At 34.0% G+C, this 27,545-nt stretch overlaps 1 protein-coding gene across 4 annotated transcripts in view; it reads right to left on the minus strand.

The window, feature by feature from the left end:
• CFAP54 (cilia and flagella associated protein 54) overlaps positions 1-27,545 on the minus strand; it is a 116,268-nt gene that overhangs the window by 24,132 nt on the left and 64,591 nt on the right. For 3 of the 4 annotated variants that reach the window (XM_048061210.2, XM_066994698.1, XM_066994708.1), the window contains 19 exons: positions 27,249-27,472; positions 27,003-27,138; positions 23,930-24,044; positions 22,756-22,908; positions 21,930-22,124; positions 21,134-21,221; positions 20,499-20,705; positions 18,854-18,920; positions 16,233-16,415; positions 14,154-14,240; positions 12,982-13,104; positions 11,505-11,558; positions 9,952-10,156; positions 9,519-9,613; positions 7,824-7,993; positions 3,306-3,393; positions 2,420-2,558; positions 1,326-1,480; positions 944-1,129 (listed from right to left, as the gene is read on the minus strand). In XM_048061210.2, coding sequence (XP_047917167.2) covers positions 944-1,129; positions 1,326-1,480; positions 2,420-2,558; positions 3,306-3,393; positions 7,824-7,993; positions 9,519-9,613; positions 9,952-10,156; positions 11,505-11,558; positions 12,982-13,104; positions 14,154-14,240; positions 16,233-16,415; positions 18,854-18,920; positions 20,499-20,705; positions 21,134-21,221; positions 21,930-22,124; positions 22,756-22,908; positions 23,930-24,044; positions 27,003-27,138; positions 27,249-27,472 — 2,670 coding nt within the window. The remainder of the gene's footprint in view (positions 1-943; positions 1,130-1,325; positions 1,481-2,419; positions 2,559-3,305; positions 3,394-7,823; positions 7,994-9,518; positions 9,614-9,951; positions 10,157-11,504; positions 11,559-12,981; positions 13,105-14,153; positions 14,241-16,232; positions 16,416-18,853; positions 18,921-20,498; positions 20,706-21,133; positions 21,222-21,929; positions 22,125-22,755; positions 22,909-23,929; positions 24,045-27,002; positions 27,139-27,248; positions 27,473-27,545) is intronic. The other variant, XM_066994717.1, reaches the window with a different exon arrangement.

Consider the following 27,545-nt stretch of genomic DNA (forward strand, 5'->3'; position numbering starts at 1 on the left):
GAAAGAAACTGTCACGTCTAGAAAGAAATCTGACATCCAACAACAGCCAGAGGCCAGAAAAGAAAAATAACATTGCACATATGGACCAAACTTCTCATTCATGGAAATAAAGTGATGGGAAGCATGCTGTAAACTGTTAAGTCTCTTGAAGGTTAGAAAGTTTCACAAGCAGAAGTCTGAGTCTAATGTGATTCATATGATTATTCATTACTTGGGGGGAACAAACGTGCAAATGATTAGACTTGTATATTAGGAAATATGAGGTTAAAAATTTGATCTAACAGCTTTTCTTCACAATCTATATAAAGAACGGGTGGAGATGTGCATATCTACTTTTAGATCACCAAACAGGTAAATTATTAATTACTACACATTCCTCTCACATATATCATGTCTTTAGATACATTTTTAATTATGTATTTTTTACATGGACATGATTTCTTCATAGTGACTGTAACAATCTGTCAATCTAAATAATATGCCACTTTATATAAATTTTCTAAATTCAAATGATTCTAAGTCAAGGTACAAAGCTAAATTCTTAAACTTGGATGCTCAAAAGTTAGGAATTTTATGAGATATACATCTTCCCTGAGGTGCTGAACACCACTGTGTGGGAAAAGTGAGTATTCCAGATCTCTGAAAAATCAAACTCCCTATTTCTGTTTTTCACATCCGGACATACATTTGCAAGTATTTAATATTTTTTAAACTGTATGAAAATATCAAACTACTTAGAACTATGAATATCCATGATGACTATGCAAAAAAAAAAAAAAAGTTGGTAAAATGAATTACTTCTTTATACTATGTAATCTAGGGAAAATTAGACTCATCAATTAATAGGAATAGCCTTTTTAATAAATTGTTAAAAGAGCTTCCAGAATAGATGAGTTAAAATTGTTGTAAGGATTTGAAAATGCTATGTAAATCATATACTCACTGCTTTAATGGTAATTTCATGTGCCAAAATTAGTAAGTTTAATGGTTCCGCTGCAGAAGAACAATATTCTGCATCTCCTACTGTTTGCAGTGCTAGTATGTCTGCCAGCAGAAGCATACTTTTCACAAGAGTCAAAGAAGCTGGAGAGAAAATAAATGTATCCTCTTGGAGTAAACTGATGATATCCTGTTTGGACATAGATAACATAAAACAATGTTGTTACTATGTTTGCCATCTGTTTATGAGGACAAATCACAAAAAATGAAAAAAACTCTATTGTAGAGGCATTATTTCAAGCTTATTTAATGCTGGCATCAGCTGTTCTGACTCCACAAAAAAATGCATCAAAGAAAAACCAACAGTTTCTCCTTTGTGCTCAAACCTGCAAAAGTTTAATGCCTGCCATGGGACATCTTTCTTGCAGGTCAAGAATAGCAGCTTGCACCATCATTTCAGCCTGAGTCTCAATATCACCAAAGGCTTCCGCCTCTATTATTACTTCTTTTATCACACTTCTGCGTTCAGCCACATAATTTTCTAAAAGAAGGAAATACATGATTAGTAAAACTACAATAGAAAAGACTTTACAGTATCTTATTCCATTCATAGAAAATTATTCTTCTTACTATTATGTTAGAAAACCACTAGAAAGTTACAGGAAATCTGACAATACAGATTCCACATTATCATTTCACCAATTCTGTGCCAAATGTGCTCTCAGAAGAAAGAAAAACTAAAGAATGTTTAAGTTGTACATTCTTTAAATTCATCCAAATCCATTATTTGTATGTTAGCCACCAGCATAATTAATTAAATTTTGCAGAGCAAATGTCACATTCAAAAATCTGATCTTAGCATTGCAAAATAGCAACAGCCTTTACAGGAATGATCCAGAAGAGATTCATAGAAAAGTTTGGCTACTGACCTAGACCGTGATTTTGATACTTGAGTGAGTTTCAGCTTTTATGTTGTTTATAGAACTAAGTAGGAAGAATATTTTTTTTCTATCATCAAACTTCAATAAATGTACTTTGTAGTATCTCACTTAAATCCTTAGAAGTAAAATAATCTGGAACATAATGTTTTCATTTATAGGTGATATAAAAAGTGAAAAAAGAAAACTTATATTTTTAAAACTAGTGGTATGTTGCAAGTGTGTTTTGTTTTGCTTTGTTTTGTTTTTTGTTTTTTTTTTTAAAAAAAAGCATACCTATTTAATTTAATTACACTGATTACATTTCAAACTTTTTACTGCACAAATGATTGTCAAAAGATTATGACCATTAAACATTAATGTAATGTTTTGTTTTTATATGCTCTAGGGAGAGATTATACTCAGAAATACATCTTCCTTACTGCATTGAATGAATTTAATGCAAATAATTGCACAGTAATCAATGTTAACGTTTTTATTTATGAATAAGAATTTACTCTGCCCGTTATACTCCAAAAGCCTAAACCAAAAAAGGGTAATACCTTCCATATAACCAATGCCGTGTATCTGTGTTACTAGTGCAGTCACTAACATTTTACGACACCTTAGCCACAGATGCATATTCATATGATCTTGTGCAATTGTACTGTGAGGCAGTTGACCATCTTCAGCACAAAAATCCTAATAAGTTCCAAAAGCAAGAGAAATGTTACTTTGAGAGTCAACTACTTCAATACATACAAAGCAACAGGATAGTATTCAGTCTAAAATAAATGAAGTTAGTACAAATATATTACAAATAATAAGATAATCATAACAACATACTTATTTGAATGGTAGATATGTTGTGGGGTTTTTTTTTGTTTGTTTGTTTTTATAAGACAGGCCCATTTATTATTTAACTTAAAATCTATAGAAAATTTGAAATATGATCAAATTAAACCAGCTTTAATGGGAGAGTTCATTAATATATCTATATATTATATGCACATGAAAAACACAAGATAAGCTGAAGCACCATATGATGAACAGCTCATGGAGAATAATTCTAAGAGTTTGGACTTCATCTCGAACAGGAACATTGCTCAAAACTCTAAGGAACAGAATGGTCCACTGTGGTTGTAGATCGGGGTCAATATCAAGTTCTGTTAACCTAAACAGAGATTAGAAACAAATTTCTAGGTTTTGTTCTCTTGTTCCTGGTTTTTCTAGTAATTAGAAACAAATACTGATGTAATATAGTACTGGGAGTACTGATATATGACATTAAGCATGTCATACGTCATTTTCTCCCCAGTTTAATGGCAACCATGTAATACAGATGACTGCTATGTTCTAACTTTCTGAAAGTCTCTTAACAGTACAAGACTTCATATACTAAAAAAGTCGTGTAAATCATATATCCACACATACAAAACACTTCCTTACATTCTTTTTTTCTTGAAAATGCGTTGGTTTCATCCTAAAAATGTCTGCGTCTTGAAGAAGTCGAATTGCAGTGAAAGCCAAAGCAACACTGTGATACAGAACAGTATTATTAAAACAGTGATAATTATACTCACTATTATATGCTTCCATTATAACAGATACTTCACGTCTGACTATATCAGAGATGTCTATAAGCAGCTATCAATGTTTGCTTCATTATAATAACTTGCACTAAGAGCATATTCTGAATTTGTAGGCATTGCAGTACAAAAGTGAGAAAACAGCAGTAAGAGAAATGGTTTTGCCAGACATAACCTGATACTAATGGGTAAGCCAAGAAATACAATCTTCTGTTGGAGCAATCAAAGCAGAACTCCACTCTAAGTTTCAGTTACATATGTCTTTCTTCAGGAATGGGCTTTTAGAAATTAAAAGATGTAAAAATACTGAAAATGACAAAATACATTGGGAGAGTTCAGTAGGTCAACCACAACTAGAGAGCTACAAAAACACTTTCCTCCTTAAATCCTTTCCAGACTGCATGTTATTCATTCTGTTAAATCCCCATGACCAAATAATCACAGGACTTTAGTAAACACCATCAATCAAAACTCGAACCAGCTGCCATCCTGGCATAACCTTGCCAATAAGCAATCACATGATATTGTGATATTGAGTCTCCTCCCCCGCCCCAGCCCCATCAGAAATCCTTTTCTGGACTTCACTCCAAAGAGCATCTAGAATGATGCAGACACTATTAGGACTGGTGAAGCAATCAACTGAACACCACGTTTCCAAAAATTGTGACTTGGGATTCCAAAATATTGTCAGATTTCTTGAAATATTAATTACTATGCTTTTTTTTTCCTTTTTCTTTTTCATGTTTTCTTTTTAAAGCTTTCAGAAACACTGTTCAACTTCCATGACATCTACAAAAATGGATGGCTATAACAGTAGACTTGGTGAACAAAAGTATTTTCAGACAGTTGCAAAACCAAAAAAATTCTGAGAAGATTTTTTTAACAGGATTTGTTGCCCAAAGAACATGCTGGTCCAAATATTCTGAGAAGTGGAAAAAAATAAAATAAGTGTCTCAAGGTATTAGTTTTCCGTCTCTAATTGTACATTTTCCCCTACATTTGTAAATATCTACTTTCCCAGCTCTTCTCTAAAACATTTTTAGTTTGTTCACTTTGAAGTACTACTTTTTCTTTACCCACTGAAACATATTCTCCTAATGATGCAAAAGTACTTGAGAGTATCCCTAGCTCACCTCAGAGATTTTTCAGCAAGTTAATTGTATAACCAAAACTCAAATTATCTTGAAGTCTTTTTAAATAGAGAGGTTTTACATACAGAGATTCTCTTTATAGAGAGACTGGCTGCTATGAAGCAAATGAAATAATAATTTATGAATGCCTTAAGGCCTTCTTACACTGCCAGACTAGCGTAAAGAGCTTTTAATGCAAGATGGATTCAGGCTCTGTTTGAATATACCACTTTTGAGAAGTGCTAGATTAATTGTTTTAAAGGCCAGGTTCTTGATTCATTCACAAAGAAGTAAGAAGAAGAGTTGCACTACTCTGAAATTATTCACATTATTCTGGCAACTTACATCTGACATCTGATGAATAACCTCCAGAGATAAGAGGGTAGTTAAATTCCTTCTGCCATTTCTGATTCTATCCTGCTTGTTGTTTTTGTGATGCAGAACTGGATGGATTACATCAATTCAGTACAAATAGACCCCAAAGTAACAGTGAGAACCAAAACTGTTAATATCTTGCCTTTCAGCTCTCAGAATTCAATACTTATGAATCTCCTTCATCATCCGTTTACCTCAGTTTTATTCAACAAAGTGAAACTAGAATAAATCAATGTTGAATTTGATGACAACCTTCTCTCTAACAAAGGAAAAGATGAAACAAAATTTGCTTATAAAAGCAAAACAGACACTAAGGATATTGCAATGAAATATCCCAAATGCTTTTCTTTCTTTTTATTAAGAGTTTTCCCCTGAAACTAGGCATCAAAGTTAAAATTACAGCAAAATCTGACATTTTTCAAAATGCTGTTTGAGATGCTATGGCTAACGTTTCTCAAATAAAATGAAGAAAGTGCAGCAACCAAGAGTATATACAGGGTTTTAAGAAATACTAACCTAACTTTCTGGGCACTGCAACCTCCAGTTAACTGTGTTGTCAACATTTATCAATTCTGAAAATTAGGCCATTTTTATCTACATGCTTACCTATAAATTTCACCATTAAAATGTAGACCACAAGCCCAAGAGTTCATATATGTATTGTTTTAAGCAGTCATTTACACACATAAGCAGATGAGTACATATTTAGGTAATTAGAAACCTCAAATACTTAGGGGAGACACTGTACAGATATTCTCCTTGAAATCAGTGTAATTATTCCTATAAATAAAGTTATTCTGAGGTATTAATTTTTTTTTTTACAAGACAGAGGCTGTAATGTAGAAGTTTCCCTTGATGAAATTTTTGTGGCCCTCTTTTGCTGTCAACAAGAGTGATGTGTCTATATATTTCCCTTGACAAAATACACATCGTTTTATCAGCCGAATCAGAAAGTGGCAAGACGATCAAAATAGGAAAGTGCAGCTGACTATAACAATTTCACCACTAAGTCACTTTGCCAAAGGAAAAAAAATGATGAATTTCTGTAATATCATGCAAAGTTTGATTTCTAGGCTGGCAGGCAGGAAACATTCAGCTGTCCGAAGGAATGTTTCATTTGTATCTGAGGTAGATAGATCAGCAGTTTCCATGGAAGGCAGTGCAATAAAATTGTAAAGTGTGGTGTGGGGGGGGGGGGGGGGGGGGGGGGGGGGGGGCAGAATTTGTTTTGTCTGTGGGCTGTTTGGTTTTTTTTTGTGTTTTTTTTTTTTTCCTGTATTCTGACCACTATCAATATATATGACCCATTAAACACCCATCAAAAATTTGTGAGTCCCAAAAAATGATACTCAAAATTATTCAAATCCATTGGAACTCTTGATAATGTAGAAAAGGTTCTTCAATTTGAGACAAGTTATAAACCTAGAGAGAAACTACACTCTAGAATACAACTACATGGCAAAATGAAGGGTCTTGCACTGAAAATGGTTTGCATACTGGAACGAGTTTAGCAGGGTGAATGAGTTTGGGTTGATACTCTACTAACACAGATTTTACCAACCCTAGTATCAAGCTAACACGGGCTTATTCACATGATGTTGCATAAAATTCTGTATATTGGTCCTTAGTTGATAATATGAAAATTGTATAAAATCCACACGGTACTTAAAACACAATGAGACCACTGTCCAGGGATTTGTTGTTTTCTCTTTCTCAATTTTCTCAAACTAATCTAATTTGAAAAGCACTGAATAGATAAATATTTCATGATAAGAAATGTCTATGAATAGCCTAAAAGTTCTTACTTCCCATCTTCACGGATAACCTTACTAGCCTTGATATGAATTATTATAGTCCAGACACATGAACTTTTGGGAAACTTCTAGACTTTAAAATAATATAAGAAAAACTAAGGTGAAGGATCATGGTGCAGTACTCTTTCATTGTTTTCCTTTCAGTATTCTATCCAGCATTATGATTTTCCTGTCCTTATTAATTCTTTTTTTTAATTGCGGTAGCATAGCAGCAAAAAAGGGACTGTGCTATTTAAAGGCTATCTGATTTGGAGCTTTGTTTATTTGCCTAGGATAGCTGGGAGAAGGAAAACAGTTTGCCTTTGATGTAGCAGAAAAAATTTATTTTTCAACATCTCTAAGCTGTTAATATATTTCTGTGTGCCCCATGTATTCAAAGAACAGCACAACTGTAGTTTCTTGGAGTTCTCCAAAATAAATGAGAACCTCAGAAAAATCACAGAATTTCAAAATGGTAATTTGGAGAAAATATCTGGCAGACCATGTAAATACCTACCAATAGAATTAGTACCTGAAGGTTACATCAATGATTTTTAATCGAATTTATTATAAAGTATAATGTTAACATTTTAATATTTTAATCTGACAGCAATAACTATATAAAAAGGAAATGTTGTTTTAGGACAGTAATGTAGAGCTTTTCAGAAGGAAGTAGAATTCAGTAATTAAGAGATATCAAGCTCAGTGGCCTGCTAAACATTTTAAAATTATAAAAAAATGCATGACCTAACAGATCCAGACTTTAACAAAAACAGTAAACACTGCAGCTTTTTATTTGATTTTTTATAAAACTGTATCACAAAAACACTGCACAGTGAAATCACAGGCCAATAACTCATGACCTTTTAAAAAGTAAGATAAAGCAATAATAAAAAATGAAACACCAGGATAACTTAACATTTGTGGGTACTTTAATGGGCTTATTATGTTTTGTTGCTAAGATTTAGAATATTTATGTAACTTTGTAGACATAAAGGATTCAAAGATATTGCTAGATTTATTTTTTAATTTACCATAGTCAAGGCTGTACAACACAAGGTTGTTCATAATTTTACTTACCTGAATGCTGCTTGATGCCGTTGTTGAGAAATAGCAGCAAGCTGAAGTTTGGCCTCAATAAGAGCTTCTATATCTTGAACAGAACACTGGGATATCTCCCCATCATATTTGTCTTGTATGTTCTGCACAAGATGGTTAAGACTTTCTTCAGCTTCTGTCAGTAAAATTCCCTAGAGAAAAATACAGCATTGAAAATTGAAAAGGAGAGAGAAGGAAAGAGAGAAAAGGTATTCTATTCCATTATAACCTACTACCACTACATCCTGGAACAAACCAACTTTAATACAGTGTACCTTTTCTTTAAGTAACTGGGGTTTATAATTTTGATTTTGCACGTTTACAGATTCAATGTGCTGAAACTAGGAACATCTTAACTGTGCTTGTACTATTTATGTTCAACTACACCGTATATCATAAGAGAATATTTTATGGGCTCAATAATTTTTCATTCCTATCATTATCTTACAGCTATACTTGATAATTTTATACTGTACTTTTAGAATTTTATACAATAAAATACAATATTGAAATACAATATTAAAGAGGTTGCAAGAAGTATTACATTCTTTTCTATCTGTACTCTGACAGATCTGTGAGAGTAGTATGTATCCTGAAATTTCAACTGTAATTTACACTCGTTCTGACAAACAAATCTGTAAGAAACTGCGAAAGCCAAGTCTAAAACAAAGTTAACTTTATGTAAAAGCTCAGTTATGGAAATTTCAGCAGAATTGAGAAAGAATTCAAAAGTTTGTATCATCCAATATCTTTCTTTTGCCAGTTTGCTCAGTGAGTTCTGAGTTCTATTTTAAAAAAAATTAAAAAATAAAAATAAAAACAAATAAATGGAATGGTTGAACAAAAATCAGAAGTGTAAGAAATATATTATGCCCCTTAGATAAGCATGATTCAAATTAATTTAACATTTCTATTGTAGTTATTCTGAAGATGCTATTTTCAAGCTACATCAAAACTTTTAAGGTTTCTAGTCCATTCTAGTCCATGATATGTAGCAATTGTCATTCAAAACCATTCACCATTTCACCAGATGTATTTCATACAGTATTCAGTTTGTTACAATGGCCAAAAGTAAATACTTCTTAAGTGGAAGGCCTCTCTGACAGAAGAATATGTCAGCCCTCAGTTTTTGGCTTTTCATTATTTGAAACTGACAAGCATGAAGTTTACAATTTACGAACAAACAAACTGACTGACTAAGAACCTGTGGTATTTTTCTCCAAAATAAATTAAAAGAGAGAGCAGGATGAAAACATTGAGACATTTCACATATGGTAGAGAATTCATTTCCATTTATTTGTAGAGCATACTGTCCCATCAAAGTGTCTGATGTTCTACAACAGCCACCTCTGAAAGATGATTTTATCCTTGAAATCCCATTCAGTCTCTATTCTTGTTGCTGAAACAGTCATACTAAAATCTGATTGTGACAATATGGACATTTATACAGAATAAACTATCCTGTAACCACTACACGTATTTGAAAAAGTACACTGAACCACAAAGACTTCATGTGTGGCTAATAAGATTAGAATCAAATTAGAAACAGAAAATTCTAGTCCCCTTATTCATGTCATTTTACCGTCATAATTTCTGTTACATTGAAAACATTAGCAAAGTTTTTGGAACAATCTGAAGTTTTTAAAGCTTTTTTTTCTTAAAAAAAAAAAAAATTACCTTCAGCATGGCCATATTTAATTCATCTTTACAGTCGACGAGCTGCACCATTGTGCTTCTTTGTTCCTGTTGTCTTGAATTTTTATCAGCATTAACTGTCAAATGCATTTCAAATGAAATTTCAGGTAACAGAAGCAGAATCAAAGCATTTTCAGAAATTTGAAGAATATGCCCTTTTTTCTCTATTTCAATATCAAAATAAGGTCAGCAAAACTGGAACGTGGATGTAGTAATATTAGCTATATTGGCTAAAATGCCTGGAAAAATCTTAATGTTTAATATTTCAAAAAAAGACTGATATGTTCAGCAACATCTAATATAAATATTTTTTAAAATATGACAGTTTAATGCATATGCAGTTATTAAAAGTGAAAAAAAACTATGCTTGAAAGGTTGCAGAATACATCCACTTTTCCACCACCCTTATAATTACCTTTTACATTTGAGGCTGTAACTCCACTTGGCTCGTTATCAGCAGAATAGATGTGTTTTTCCACTTTTTCAGGTATAGTATTTATTGTGGCAGATAGGCAAATGATGAAATGCATTTTGGCTAAGGTTAATTTATTCATAATTTGTTGGTTGCACAGTGGCAGCATTGTTAAAGACAGACTCCAATTAAATATGTCTTCCAGTACCTACAAGGAAGTTAATAATTGGGACTATTTGAAATGACATATCTTACACTTTTCTTTGTTCAGGGCACATTCTGCTTCTATGTTTATCAACAGTTAACATGAGTAATATTAGTAATATGATCTTAGTCATTATAGATTAGTTGATGTTTTCCTTCCCAAACTTAATTCACCCCCTAGCAGCACTTGCTACAGCCTCAATGATCCATTTTCCCGTAGAAGGTGCATCTATTCCTCTGTGTGAGTTCTTGTTTTCTACATTGTTCATAGCGCTCTTTTAGCAAGGGTAAAGCAAAAAATATGGAGGTAAATGTGCAGTTCATAAATTGTAACTCAAAGAAAACTCTGCTGCTACAGTTGACCCTAACTAGAAAGATGAGGCAAGGAAAAAAAAATGTTATTCATTACAACATCCTTTTATCTTGAGTTTACCATTCTCACTTTAGATTAATAAATTTAGAAGCTGAAAGTCTATACAGCTTTGCAAAATCGTGAGGGGACAAATAAGAACTCCATACAGAATGTGAAGTGTTCAAATCAAAAGTTCGAAATAAAGAACAACTTCACAAAATAAATCTGAAACAAGTGAAATCAAAAGCTGTCAAAATAGACATCTCATTTCTGTCTTCTAATATCAACTGTTGTAGGAGACACAACCATACTGTAAATAAAAGGGATGAAAGTGGAAGGGAAAAGTGTTTTGATTTTTTTTCTACTTCAGCAGTTTGTCTTTATGGTACAGCTTCTTTTCCTCATTCTGCTAACATTTACCTCTACGGGCTCAATGGATCTGTGACAAACAAGTGAAAGAAAACAATTAAAATGAAAAACAAAAACAAAATCTGGATGAACATGTAATTTTAATTAAAAAGAGAAATGACTATTGATTAATTGGTTTACAGATTCACCTCCTTTCTTTTTTTTTCTTTCCTTTTTTTTTTTTTTTTTTTCAAAAAAGAGAATTAGAACAAACCTACAAAGACAGCTCTGATAGAAATTAAAAGGCCAGATGACTGATGCTCTTGGTATTTTAGCAGGATGAAAAACAGAACCTACATATCATGATGAAACATCAATAATTCTACCAGTATGCTTTGCAAAGACAAGGCACAGATTTGTACAAATACCATTCCCGTCTGAAAAATGGCGATAATGAAAGTTGCCTCTCCCTTAAGAGGTCAGTCATAAAAATTAAAATTTATGAAATGGTAAACTGTTGAGGATGTTTTCTATTTACTGCTTTTTGCTAATAAGATTTATTTTCTCAACCAAATAATCTCTAACTGATGCCAGTGAAATAAACCTTTATGTATAGCATATAAATTTTAGTATATTCAGATTATTTTTTTACCTGTAAATTTGTAACAGTCAAGAGAGATTTTGAGGAGTCAAATCTCTGTAAGGCCTGTAAAAATGGACAAAATATAAAAAAAAAAAAAAAAGAAAAAGATGTGCTTGATATGAGTATAAAATAAGCAAGTTACCAGAGCAGTAGAAAAGCATAGTGCATTTCCAACAATACTTTGAGGGCTCTGAAAATACCAACAATTACTTGGCATCTATGGGCTTTACATCTCTGAACAATAACCTGAGACCCAGATCTATCCCTGCAACTCCTATGCCATTCACCAGGACTCTTTAATGTGAATCAAGCCAAGAAAAAGGCAGAGGAGTTAACCAAAAAAAATCCTCTTCCAAATTCTAGGAACTCTACAGCCACCAATCACCAGTTGTGTTTCATGTTCTTTACATTTCTGAGTCCCAAACCTAACACCAGACTTAGCATGTGCCTCCACTGCTATTCAGCAGCACACAGAACTGTGAATGGAATGAAAGAAAGAACTACAGGTCAAAATGAACTTGACACTTCAACGGTCCCTCGAGGGCTATAAAAACAACAGATATTCTTTGGGTTATATGTGCTTCAATTTTCTGAACCCTAACCCTAATTCCAATCCCTGCTCAAAAACCCTTTACCTTTTCACCAGGAGACAAACCTGTCTACTGAGGGGAAAGAAAAGGTAGAGTTAAAGATCATTTCCAGCCTTCATCCTAACTGAGAGCTCTACACATAGCTGTCAGTGGTGTTCTATTTTTTATTAATTCTTTTATTAACTCCAGTGACAGATGTAACCCTATACCATCCCTGTCATTCCCTGGAAAGTGGGTCCTTCTCATTCTGAGAGCTGTACAAAAGTCCAGCAAGCACTTATCTTCTATTTGTGTCACACCCTAGCCAAAGTCCAAATGGTGAACCTTCTCTGCTGTTTACCTAAACACTCATCTGTGAACCCCATTAGGTGGGGTTCATTAAGTCAGGTGACAAGATTGACCAGACCTCATCCTAACTCAATGAGCTCTTCAGACAATACTCAAATTAAGAAAAAGACTTAAAGATGTATTTTAACCTCACTAGCATCAGTAAGGATTAAATGTATTCCTTACTGTAGCCATGAAGAGAGAGATTGTAGAATCACCTCTCCAGTGAGGATGCTAACTCATTAAAGCTCAACTTTGTGAAAACGTAATGAAGCTTGTACTATAAGGAAAAGCATTAGACTTCAGGTTTTTATCTTCCCCTGAAGTTAGTAAGAAAGTGACACTGGCAAGTTAAAAACATCAGATTGTTTGCTAAATATTTTCATTTTACTTTTTAATATATTCATTTTTAATATATTTTTTAATATTTTACATTTTAATATTTTACTTTTGTAACATTTAGGATTTTTTTAAGAATGTGTAATGACTTGCAGATTTGGAGTATTTGCAGTTTCATGAAGAGAGCTGAGTGTTACGGTTCAGTCAAATTATACTTTATTGGTGTTTACCTTCATTTGTTCAGTTTTTCTGTACCCTGACGGTATTTTCCATGGAATTCTTTCTCCACAGTTAAGCAAAGACAGTTCATGAAAGGCCTCCGTAAAAAATCCTATATCTGTAAGTACTTTGATCTGTGAAAAAATAACAGAGGCTTTGGTTTAAAACAAACAAACAAACAACAAGAACAAAAACAGTTATTCTTTTTGCTCAAAACATAGTATATTTAAAGGTAATTTTCAAGTAGATTTGGCTACTGGAATAGTACATGGATGGAGAATGTGCTTCAGTGGAAAGAAATTTTTACATCTTTTACTGAGTAAGTGAAATCTCAAAGATGGGTCTTTAAACAAATGAGGAGGGTAAAAGAACAACCCACCACACTCTTCAGAAACATGCTCCTGACAGAGGAAAAGATTTTAATTCATCTGGTTAGAACTTTGAGTGACAGTCCAAGATCAGCCCCTTATCAAAATCAGTTTCACAGATGTTGCTCGTCTTAGTCTCATAGCACTCAGCTGTTCTTCCTAATCCATATCAGCATTTCCTGAAAATACCTAAAACCAATAACACTTCAACTCTTACTACAAGTTAGATTCTTTTGGAAAAGAAAACAGAAAGGAATTATAAAAAATAAGAAAAAAAAGTGAAAACACTAGTGAAATGACAAAAGTCTGTTCCAGAAGTCTGACAACATGGTTTCACCAGGATACTGACAACAGGTCTGGAAGTGAGCATTATGAACAAATAAATTATTTATGTTTTGCACTTAGGTAAACATTTAAAATAACAGTGGAAGAAGATAAAAAATATCAAGTAATGAGTATGGATCTAAGGTGGAAAAATCTTTAATGATCATATCTTTAATGTTAATATGTGTTAAATGGAAAGTAGAAAAAAATGATGGAAGTATTTAACAGTCACTGTAAAACACCAGCATTAAAACTGTCTAAATAATTCTACATCCTACAAAAATTAAGAATATAAATATTTGCAGTTAGAAAGTTGTCATATTCTACAATCTATTTTGCTAAGAAACACTAAGGATCAGCTGAACTTTAAAGCAATGCTTTTCATAGTAGTGATGTATGAAGAAATATTAAATCAACTGCATTTAACAAAGAAGTGAAACATTTATTTCAAATACAACGTGCAGTGATAAAAAGAAAGGGTCTTTGATTACCTTGAAGATTCTTCCTTCAATACATTTAGCTGGGTCCTTACAAATCTCAGAAACAAAGTATTGGTGTAATGTGAACAATGGTAAAATCTGTAGGAAAATATTAGGTCATCTAGTTATAAATGGCATAAAGCTTACAATTATAGAAATGTACTTTGCAATTTTAGATCACAAATACATTGGTAATAAAGGAATACCGCTTTCACTGCCACGTCAGAATTAACACCACTATTTCTCTTACGCTCTATGAAGGATGAACCTTTTATGAAGTTCTTCAGCTGACTAAAGCTAACCCCTAATTCTTTAGTACTATCTTATATGAGATACAAAAAGTAGAATGCAAAGTTTCTCCAAAATTATTCTCTTGGTTCAAGTTTGTGTGTTTTTTTGGTTTGGTTGTTTGACTGTTTTTTTTTACTATACTGTTGGTAAGTAAGAGTGTAAAGATATTGATAACACGGGTTTCTAAAACTGCCTGCACTTTGATGCCATAACTTTTTCTGTATAAGTAACAAAACAATAGAATGTTGTGAGCTTTAGAAAACAAACACAATGAAGTCTAGTAATTGTCTAACTGAAATGATACCAGTTGTAAAAATAAACTGGATGCTGATGAGACTTATTGACAAATTCATTTACTTTCATTTCAAATTGAATACTTTTGTAGGGACAACAACATGAATGTTAAAAATAAATAAATCACACTTTCTATCAAACACACACTGTATTTATTATTATTGAAGACTTCAGAAAAAGCAGATTATTTCCTAACAGATATATTTGCTTATTCAAACTGAAAGAGCTTCCAAATTTTAATTATTGTTCAGCTTTTACATTTTTCTTCACTTTATAATGTCCCTGAGCTTGGAAAACGCTAACAGCACTGTTACTTTCTTTGTCAAATGCACTTTCAGTTTTTCATAAAGTAGCTTCAGAATTTGGATTACAAAAGCTTCAAGCAAATATTTTAATTGTACCCAAACAGTTTCCAAATGCAATTTGAAGTGCTTCTACAAAATGAGTCTCTGAAGTTTTTTTGTTTTTTTTTTTTTTTAATAAAACTTTAATCCTGATGTATTTTGATTTTTGTTGAATCTTCTTAGTGCCCACCATCCAAAACATTCATACACATTAAACATTCAGTGGAAATGAAGCTCTCATCCTGCTGAAACTGTTGTCGCTTTGACCATGATCTATGGCCCAGATCTATATTCTGCTAGTGTACGTGCAAAAGGAATCAAAAATGTGCATGCCATGTGAAGCAAGCAGTCAAATTAAATGTCCCTGCCTCCAGGTAGCTGTCTGCTCCTTGATCTCACTTGATCTCCCATAGTGAGGGCAGTTAGCCAGAACTTAATAACAAAGTGAACTCCGGTAAAGCAGGATGGAAAGAAGCAACAACCAGAGATAAAACAGACATTTAGCCTGAAGTTCCAGAAGAAATCAATCAGACGAATGGCTTACTGATCAAAAAAAAAAAAAAAAAAAAAAAAAAAGAAAAGTAGTAACAACTTGCTGCATCCTCCTCTCTAACCTCTCTCCTATCTTCACCCCCTAATCTTACTCTTTTGCTGCCAGCCACATGATCTTCTCCCCTCCCTTGCACTGTCTCTGCCACTTGCAGGACCTTTGCCTAAGTGATTTCTTCTCATTAAAGCAGCAGAAAACTATCTACCTCTTCTGCTGGGAAATTTTGTGTCAAGCCAGGAGTTGATTTATAGAGGTATCAAATAATTACCTGATATGATGTAAGAAAATTTGTTGGAGCATACAGGTGCAAACAGGAACAGATGTAGAACTGCACCTTTTCAGTACTAGTAAGTATTTCAATCTATTTATTCCAATGTATGCATCTGTGAAAGAAGTTAAACTGGAAGTGGCCAGTCATTAAATGGAAGCAATGGCCACATGATCAATGTAAGAGGGCAACTGTGAAAACAGTCCATACTGAGTAATAAGAGAATGTGAGCAAGTTGCCACAGAACCTAACCATACAGGTATTTGACTAGAGCTTCCATGGTTTGTCATAAATATATCCAATACAATAATGTAATAATTACAATATCATAAACTAATACTTACTATTAAATTGTGTTTTGCACAGTGTAGTTCGAACATAAGGAAATTCAGACTTGCAACTACAGTAGAGACATCAGCTCTGTAGCGATCAGAGAACAAATCTATTCCAGGAATGAGCATATTCATTTCATATTGTGCAAAGTCACAATCGGATGTAGGGTGTGGAAGAGAAGCTCTAAACAGGGTCTGAAAATAATAACAATGAATTACATGTAAAAAGAAGTATAGGCATTTAAGAAACACTAAAGACCTCTGACTCTTTAGACTTATAAATGACTTATAAATGAAACTCAGCCAATGCCAAAGTATCCAGCTGTTTCAGGACAACACATGAAAAATACTTTTACTAAAATGATTGCTGCCTTACTTGTGAACTTTATGGTAAAAAAAATAAAAAAAAAGGCTGTAACTAGTCCATGGACAGCATTTCATGGGACTGCAAAAGTGAGAAACTGATCTAGGTGCAGAAAAATAATCACAAATCAACCAGTACTCCCCAGGTAATGAGAAATCTTCCTAAGAGGCCAATGGCATTTCTCTCAGATTCCAAGTCAAAGCATTCCAAATAAATCTCTGGAAGCACTGGAAAAAAAAACTAATAAATCGCTAGGGGTCCTTACTAAGACTTCTTAGATAATTCTTAGGAAAAGCCTCTGATCAGCACACAGAAGGAATTTAATAATTCATTTAAGCATTTCCATAGTCAAGGAAAATGCAGACGAAAAATGCGTCAAGATGGCTTTGGGGAAATATTCAAACATCTCTTTACCAGTCCAAGGATGGGTAAAGATAATTCATGGGAAATGTTTTCCATCAGATGAAAAATCTTTTTTTTTATTATTTTTTATTTTATTTTTTTCCATAAGCTAAGAGCACTAAGAGTTCGATTTTACTAATCCTTAAATACTTGCTGAGTAATCACCTCAATCATCACTTCTGGGAGAGACTTCTGGCCTCTTTAAGGCCAATTAGAGGCTGGTTCAGCCTTTAACAGATTGCATTCAAAGTCATTCTGAGTACAGTGTATTTCAAACTGTACATACAAGGAAATTTCATCTAAAATGCCTAACCTAAGTGAAGCATGTACTGTTATCCTCCTGAATAAATAAATACCCTGTATAATGTAAAAATTGTAGGCAGCAAGCTACACCTTGCCACTACTTCTCTGCCACGTAACCTGACCATAACATACTAACAAAGGCTAGTTCAACCTTTAACTAGGTCAGCTAGTGCATCTTCAGTGATATAACTTAAAATTGATGTGAACTTTAAGGAAGGAACTTAAATATTCCTCCCTTATAAAGGGAGGAAAACTGACATTGTCTATTGTCTTCCTATTGTCTATATGAAGGATATTCCTTCCCAATTGTGTTTATCATGTCATAATTAGCAATGATATGCTAGACATACTCAGATCTGAGATGTTAACAAGCCTAAAGTCAACAAGAGAGGTGGAATTTAAATAAGGTTATAAAAGAGCTTTCCAAATCAAGGAACAAATTATGGGCTAGAACTTGGCAAGGTTCAGTGACAGTAATTGATTACATTTTTCAAGACTCTCACCCTGCAAGGTGCTCCTATCCCAATTAATATTTGGCCCACTTCAGTCAAGTCACAATTATTTCTACCATTATACAGCTGCAACAAACTGTTACTACTATTTCTGTCAAAAGGAGGAATCAAAACTGTTCAGGTTTGTACCACCTGCAATTAGACAGCTAGAAGCTAATCAAAATTCTCCTTTACCTCTGTTTCTTCAACTTGTTCTCCCTTTGCTGAAATTAAAAAGGTTTTAAATGCAGCCAAACAGGTCAAACAGTCATAATCATGGCTGGCACAAGATATTAGAATGTGGCATTGGTTTGTTTTGGAAGTCAACTAACCTCCTATCGCTGCATTGGGACGAGTTAACATTGACCCCAGTGGAGTCTAACTGACAGAATACTTGTGGTTCTTTTTCCATTATCACATTTGGTACTGATATCTTAAAACTTCCTTTTAAAAGTAAACTGAAACTCTTCTTTTTCCTCCAGTTTGTTTCTGAAAGTTTTCAAATTTAATTTTAATAAGCTTATTTTCATTGTAAATTAAAATAAATAATTTTGACTACCCTCTATTTTTAGAGCAAACTTCTTATGGAATTTATATTTTAGTAATATAATAACTTTCAATGCTAAACAAAATACCAAAAAAATCTTTTTCTAAAGAGTCTGTTCTCCTGATTGAAAATTTCTGACAATCTGTGAAGACTTTGTACAGATCAATGACAGCATCCTTCTATTGTTGATGCCATCCACCTCTTCCTGAGCAGAACACTTCAAGAGAAGAAAAATACATTTGGCTGCCAAATGTTTTAGTCATCTTCACTTTTCGGTATTTTATTATTTCTCAGAGACTCACTTCTCATTGAAGTGATAATTTTTAGGCTTTAGTACAGGAATAATGTTAAAAAACAGAATAAATACATCTAATCTAATGTGCATAAATTGTCAACTACCTCTGATCTCCAGGCTTCCATCAGTCAATCAAAGTGAGAAAAGAAATATTTTAATAGAGGGTTACTGAGATTTAAATATTAGAAGCAATTTGTCATTTGTGAACTCTAACTGAAATCGTACACTTACCTTAAAGAGTATAGCAGAAAAATAGCAGTGTTTAGTTCTTAATCTCATATTCGATGTTGTTATATACCTAAAGTACCACAAATTGTAAAAAATATGAACGTGTCCATCAATATAAATTATTCAAACTTTTTTATCTCGTATAATAATGATACTAACACAGTCTAGATTTTTTCCACATTGGAAAAGAGCTGCCTGTTTTGTAGACAGGTGTTCTGCCACGTCATTCAAAGAATCATTTGACCTAAGGCCTACCTAGACAAAGGGAGTTGTCTAGATTCCCTCTGAAGTTAAGGGAGACAAACAGGCAATTTAAGACCAAAAATAATCTCACCCAAAACTAGAAAGATAAAGCAGATCTAGCAACTCAAAATGTGTTTCTTTCCATAAAGCCCAATGTATCCAGCACATGGACTTTCACATGGTAGCTGTCTACCTAGATTAAACGAATCTGACAAACTACCTCACCAGAGCTAATACCATCATGGTATTAGGATATTCCTCTGATCTATAATATTCAAAATTTTTAATACAACTTCAGTCCTTTAATCTGCATCTTACAGTTTGAGAATAAGTTGCTCTAGAAACAACAACTCGAGGGAAGGTTGTCTAACAGTCCAAGTTAGGTCTGAGTAAAAAAGATCTGCTGAAGGAGGAGCTGAGAGGATTGCTTCCTCCAGATCCCTACCAGGAGTTGGAATGGACATAACAGTAATAAAGACAAAGTGCAGCAAATATGTGCCAGAAGCACCTTTAAAAGTAGCTAAGGATTGGGTCTTGCCGCACTGAACCTTAGGTTGCACCACAGCTCAGAATGAGAAGAGCACAAACGTGGTTTAAAATCAACCTGAACTCACTCCTTTTCCTCTTGAGGGCTAATACTGAGCTGCATAACGCCATTTCATGCTGAAATACCCATGTTAATGCTTTCAAAGGTACTTCAGTTTACAGATATTTTACAGTGTTATTAATAGGCCCTGTTTGCCAGCTAATATAGTTTACTCAGATGAAGCTCTGCCTTTTCATGGTATAATGCTTCTAAGGTCATTTAGAGCTGGCATGGATATTTCTAAGTTTTATATTTCGTACATTTTATATAGTGTACGATATATTGAGAAACAGCTTAGAATTACATCCTTAGTGCTTTACCAGCAGTCAAGCAGTACTGTACTGAAATATTTATTGATGGTAGACTTTCATACAGTAATTCAAATTTCATTTAGTTGTAATTCACCAGAAAATGAGTACTTTAGGCGGTAAATCTGTCCTTAGGATACATTAATATTTAATATGTGCAATGACTTGGGAGATGTGATATTTCAATTGAAAATCAATAAGACTGTAAAATCCTTGTGCTTATGACTTTTTATCATTTTGTTTTATTTCAATGATTTCTCCATATGAAATACAGCTGCAATTACGGTCAAAGATGAGCACTCCAGAAAAGGGAACAAACACTGTTCTCCAAAAAAGCAACTTTCTTCCTGAAAGGAAAATTCTTCTTATATGGCTGAGCCTTTTCTATAGCAACTGTTTAGTGTTTTAAATTAATTTCAAGTTGCCTAATGTTCTGGATAAGCAGTTCTTTTGAAAGAAATACGTATATAATTATATATATATATAAAATATTTTTTTAAAAAGTACTTACTGAGCTATCTTAGCCACTAAAACTGCTGCAAGTAAACATCCCCAAATTCCCGCCTGAGAAATAAATTTCTGACTAATATCAGTAGATCTTCCAATTGCAAAGCAGTCTTTAGCATTTTTTGGAAAACCTAACTTTTGCCAGTTGTTAAGAGCATCAGCAATGTTGAGTGTTTCATCAAGGGCTTGACACCAATATTTAAAAGCAGCTCTGTAACACATAAAAAAACATACTCATCATATTGCTGACATTTTCCAAAGTGAAAGATAAGACTGGCTTCATTTTACCTTCATCGCCTGATATATAAATAATTCTGACTAGGTCAGAAACTGAAATATAGTTTCTAAGTACACAAAGATACCATTGGTGGTCAACACGTTCATTCAGACTTTTACTAAGATTAAATTGTCAGGAGATAAATATTACTTCCTAAAAACATATAGAGATGCTTAATCCTATAATTAGCTAGCCAAGAAAGATGAACTATTTCTAGAGAAAAAACTCTCAAAATATAGCTAAGAGTGAGAGGAAGAAAAGTTATATGGACCTGAAAACAGCACATGAATTTATAAAACTGTTCAAGTGTGTAAGAATTAAATAATGAAACCCTGCTCTTTTAAATTCCAGTAACAGTGTACCTTTTGTTTCCAGCATAAAAGTGAAGATTTCCAAGTTCATGTAGAGCCTGAACCTTGAGGTCTCTCTGGTTGTTTTTTTCAAGGATTCCTGTTATTTATTATTTAATCAATGAGAGAAAATATTGTCACATCATTAAGTTAGTTACTGAATCTTGAACAAATTTTGCTTGAGAAGTAGACATGCATTGGCATGTTATTCAGTGCATGAATATCATAGAAAGATTTACTAGGCTTGCATGTTTTGCCTTCAGATGTACTATTGCTTATTCCTACTAACTCTAAAGACAAGAGCATTATGTATTTACGAATCTGTTTACCTAAATGTTTGTATTATTGTTTTCTCAGACTGAGAAAACATTCTCAGGCTGAGCTTTAAATATATGAGTAAAGCCATACTAGAAAGGTAGGATGGACACCAAGTAACTGGGTTCTCATACTCAAATGCACAGAACATGAAAGGCCTATTTCCTAGGAAAAAAAAATTAAAAATGTCATGGAATTAAAATGATTCCCTTAAGCATTACAGATTTTTAATTTGGAATTAATCAGCATAACACAACTGAAGTAATGCTTGTTCATAAGAAGAGAGAACTGTAGATGTGATGAACCAACTAGTATCTTGTTTAGGATCTAGTGCAGATTTTCAGAATTAAGAGAGAAGGTTGTGCATTTCTGGAGACCACTTTTCAGACAGTTATAATTGACAGAGGGAAATAACACTGGAACAAACAGTGAGCACAGATAGGTAGAGTGACGTTACACATTAACTGTAAACAAATTTATAAAAAACAATTACCAATTGTTTGTTCATAGGAAGAGATGATTACTGAAAGCTGTGACTGTGGTATTGGTTTACTCTCAACCATACTGGAGAAATTAAATTTTTCTTGAGAAAGGTCATGTGGTATTGGTAGAAATATCAGTTCAGCTCCCACATTAAATTCCAGCCTTCTGTTTGGAGAGATTTGACTGATTGCTCTTCCAACATTTTCTAGATCAGAAAAACAATTTATATGACCAGGTCAGAAAAGTATTCTACTATTCAGCACCACAATTATTTCCACACCTTATTATTCAAATGAATATATGATTCTTGTGTGTGCTATTTTAATGTAGTTTCCTATGTTCTTATTCTGTTTGTATGTCTCCTAATCAAATTTATTGGTGAGCACAACCAAATAAAAATATGTAACCAGTTAGAGAAAATAAGTTGGTAAGAGCTGCCAGTCAGTCCACTAATGAAGGTTTGGCTGAAGAAAGAAAAGTGACACAGTTACATGAAAAAAAAATATCATCCAACTGAGAGACAGAAATCATCAGAAATCAGGCTTAGAGTTTGCACTTAAAGAGTTTCATGCATAATTTTATATTCTGTTTTTTTTCTAATTCTCAGTAACAACTAAAACCTGATTTAATAAAAAAAAGTCTTTTACTATTTACGATTTTAGCTGTATATACGCTTCATACATGCTTCATTTTGAGCAACATGATTCATTCGGAGGTGTCCCTGCCCATGGCAGGGGGGTTGGAACTAGATGATCTTTAAGGTCCCTTCCAACACAAACCATTCTATGATTCTATGATTCATTGTTGAGTGAGAAACTCTTCAATGAAGTACTCACCTTGTGTGTGTGCAAGAAATAACGAAAGTAGTTTTCTGCTGTGTCTCAGTGCTCTGCTGTGAAATTTAGATTTTTTTAGAGTTTCCCTAAAACATTTCAGCGTATCATTCACATCAAGAGGTACATAAACTAGACGTTTTGCTTGACTGCCACCTGAAAGAAATTAACAATTATGGAGAACAAATTTGCATTATATAAACATATTTTTAATTTAAAAAAATGTAAAACATGTATTTGAACAATTCCATAACCTAAAAACTAAAATATATTAATGGAATTGTCACTTTTGTTTCCCTGTTCAAACAGGAATTAAAGAAAAACATGAATTAAAGAAAAATCATTAACAATCAGGAACTACACTTCTGAGCAGTTTTATCTTTTTCAGTGTTACATTTTGGTTGTTATATGACACCTATTTTCTCTGAATTCCATCTGCCCTGACTATGCATCAGCTCAGCTTACTACTTTGATTCTGGTGTCTTAAGTCTGGGAACAAACCTTTTACTACAACTGCTGGTCCTATTTACTACAATTCCTGTAGTTTCTACATACCAAGCCATCATGCTCTCTCCACTGGAATGCATAATATTATCTACTCTTACATACAGAATTATTTACCATTTAATGACTTTCCTCAGCTGAATTCCACACAAAGTCTCGCGCACAATGCCTTGACATCTGTGACAGGAGGAACTATGCTTCCATTAATGACTAAAACGCTTTAATCCCAATTGGAAAGAATAACATCTATGGGTAAAAAAAAGTGTTCTGTCACCCTATACTTCCTTTCAGTTTTGTATTGATTCTATCATTAATAGTGCAGGTTCACATTAACTTCTGTGTGTGTTGGTGGCTATCCAACAATACACACAGAAAACTGGGCCAAGATCACCAAGCTCACTCAACATACTGTAGGTCTGGATGACAACTGCTCTTCTCTGCTTTCAGATATAGTTTGAATATATTTGGAGAGATCTTCACAACATTTTTATCTATCCAAAATATCAAGAATAATAATTTGAAAACAAAACTGATCATATATTAAAATAAACCAATTACAGGAACGGTGGAAGACCTACAATAAGACGGAAAACTAAAACCACAAAATCCTGTAGGAAAAAATAAAAAGGTTTGGGGAAAAAAGAGAACTCATGATACTGAAATGAGCTCTGACCTGTATAATCATTTTTCATCTCAGGGTAGGCAATGCATCCAGGAAAGACCAGTACACTAGCAGCATGGGCAACAGGCAGCTGTAGATTCCACCCTATGTAGTCTCTGCAACTCATCTAAAAAGCAAGTTTTGTTTCATGATCATTGAACAATATTCAGAAAATAAGTAAAATATTTCATGTTTATAGTTAAGTATCTAAACACACAGTCACATGACAAAATAAAAGAGGACAAATTTACAAAGACACTGATGTCCCGTTACTAGTATTGATACCAGGTCAATAAATGTGAAATATTCACAACACCTAAATATTGGATATATCATATAAATGTTCAGATGTAAAATTATATATCTCAATTTGCGATCAAAGTTGGAAAATGTAAGTAATTTATATTAATGAATTAAACTTGTATCTATTATGGTGTTTCCTGTAATCATGAGCAGCTCACTGACGTTCAGCAAATACTCCTTTCTTTGTCTGGACAAATGCTTGCAAAGAAGCTGTACATGTAAGTGTGCAAGTATGCCTAAAGAGCACACTGCCTGTAAAGCACAATGTCATGCAGAATAAGGATATCCAAAATAGTTTTAAGGAAATAACAGAAGCAGTCTAACCCTGTCAGAAAGGAAAACTTCCAGACAGTACTTATCATCTAGTTGTGCTGATGTAGACACATCACTTCATGAGCAAAGAAACAATTCACAGAAAGTTCAAGTCTCTCTGAATGGCATTGCATTGTGAAACACAGTCACACCTTCCTAATTTCTAACTTGATGCTGTCTTTTCTGAACAATCTTTATTTGCTATTAGTTGACATTAGTCTTCATTCTGTAAGTTAAGATGTCTTTCAAAACTATATTGCTCTTCCACATTACTCAGACGATAGTGGTGTAGAATCAGAGAATATCCCAGGTTGGAAGGGACCTACAAGGATCATCAAGTCCAACACCTGGCTCCACACAGGACCACCCAAAAATCAGACCATATGTCTAAGAGCATTGTCCAAAGACTTCTTGAATTCCAGCAGGCTTAGTGCCATGACCCAGTGGCTTCCCTGGGGAGCCTGTTCCAGTACCCATCCACCCTTTCAGTGAAGAACCTTTTCCTAATGTCCAACCTCAACATCCCCTGTCACAGCTTCATGCCATTCCTTCAGGTCCTATTGCTGGTCACCAGAGAGAAGAGATCAGCACCTGCCCCTCTACTCTCCATCCTGAGAAGGCTGTAGGCCACCATGAGGTCTTCCCTCAGTCTTCTCCTCCCTAGGCTGACCAACCGAGTGATCTCAGCAGCTCCTCATATGTCTTGTCCTCTGGATCCGAAGGGCTACCATCTTCATAGCACTCCTTCAGATGCTCTCTAATAGTTTTACTTCCTTCCTATATTGTGGTGCCTAAAAACACACATTATTCGAGTCAAGGCTGCACCAGCACAGAGCAGAACAGGACAAGCTCTTCCCTCAACTGGCAAGCAATGCTTGATGCACCCCAGGGTACACCTAGCTCTTTTGGCTTCCAGGACACACTGGTGACTTACATTCAACTTGCCATCAAACCAAACCTCCAGATCCCTTTCTGCAGGGTTGCTCTCCAGCCTTTTGTCCCCCAGTCTGTACATATAGCCAGGGTTGTCCCTTCCCAGATGCAGAACCCAGCACTTGCTCTTGTTAAACTTCACATTGTTGGTGATTGTCCAGCCCTCTAATTTGTCAAGATCTTTCTGCAAGGCCGCTCCACCCTCGACAGCATCAACAGCTCCCCTCAATTTAGTATCATCTGCAAACTTACTTAGTATACCTTCAAGTCCTACATCCTAGTCATTTATGAAAACATTGAAGAGAACTGGCACTCAGATGGAGCCCTGGGGAATCGCACTAGTGACTGTCTGCCAGCCTGATGTAACCCCTTTTACTGTAACCCTTTGAGCCCAACCCATCAGCCAGTTGTTCACCCACCATATTATGTACTTTTGTCTAGAAGGATACCATGAGAAACAGTATCAAAAGTTTTGCTGAGACCCAGTAAGATTATATCAACTAGCTTCCTTTGGTCAACTACATTGGCAACCTTGTCATAAAAGGAAATTAGCTAATTAAATAGGTCTTTCCCCTCATGAATCCATATTGGCTGACCACTGACTACATTGTCTTTCAAGTGTTTTTCAATAACTTCCACAAGAACATTGTGGTTTGTTGGTGGTATGTGGTGCCCTTTTTTATACAAAGGACTATGTTCTGAATGGTGAGGCCGGAAAGAAGTCAGTAGAAAACAGCTCACCGAGAGACATGACACAGCCTTGCAAGCATTATGTAGCAATATGTTGTCTCTAGGCAAGGCAGTGGTTCCTGAACCCCAAACAAGTTCAGAATGATGCCTTCTTGGAGTTCTAAAACCCATTTTCCCCTCCTCCTTCAAGTTCTGTGTATATGTTAGCTAATAGAAACATATCAAAAATATCAACCATACGACTGACTAGAAAAACATTTTAGAAATACACATTAGGCTAAAAAAATCCTAGTTTTTAATAGCTAATTCCATGAAAAAAAAATCCAGTGGGAATATCAGCTTACTAAAGATATAAAGCATTAAATTCCAGTGAGCAGCTGTTTTTCTTTGGTGATAATCAAGTTCTTGAAGTTTTTCACTGGTGTTGCTAGTGTTTGGATTAACTCAGTTTGATTAATTTTGGTCTTTAAAAACAGTGTTCCAATGCAGAAACAAAGCAATCTCTTTGTATTTAATTTTAATTAATCACACAGATTATGCAACAAATAAATGTTTTCAGGTTAAAAGAGCAGCATCAAGAACTACCGTAAAATTAGATTTAGGCTTATAATATGGAATGAGTACACAATGTATGGACGAAATGTTCTCTGGGTCATCAAGTCCAGACCTCTGCTGTTGCTGGAATCATGTTATATAAGCCCTTTCATGCACTTCAAATATTTTCATTAAATTATTCTCACAATTTATGAACATTATGGAAAACCATATTAATCTAATCAGTGAACATACTTCTCTACATTTAGTTCACATTAAGAGTCAGTATCCAAAAAAGAAATTTGAAGTTCACCTTATTTGCATTATCAGATAGATATTTTATGAAATGAGATTCATGGCTGTCTGGGCTACTGAATTGCTGTTTTCTTTCCAGGAGCTGCCTCTGAGCATACACCAGCAGCGGAATCACCTGTTCTGTATATCTCTCACTGAAAAAAAGCAAAGTATCAATTAATTACTTTATTAATCAATCAAAATAACAGTATATTTAACTGTATAATGCTGCTTTTTAGTATTTGTTAAAGTTGTTGTAACTTACTGTGTAAATATGTTAAATTGTACAGCTATGTGTACAAGTGCTTCCCATTTCTTCATTTGATACAACAACTCTATTGTTTTAAGAACCAGATTACATATCCATTTCAAGTCGACTACATTCACATCATCCAGGGGAGACTGTGGATGGAGGTTTGAACCACCGTTCTCATCAGTAATACCTCCTAAACAACTGGGAATGCAGAAGTCTCCTTCAGGATCCACAATCTACAGTGAAGAAACATTATTCTACCTGTTACTGACAAAATTGTTTTTAGGAGAAATCAAATTATATAGAAAA

Source organism: Anser cygnoides, chromosome 1 (assembly GCF_040182565.1).
Source record: "Anser cygnoides isolate HZ-2024a breed goose chromosome 1, Taihu_goose_T2T_genome, whole genome shotgun sequence".
In the NCBI taxonomy this organism is placed as follows: Eukaryota; Metazoa; Chordata; class Aves; order Anseriformes; family Anatidae; genus Anser; species Anser cygnoides.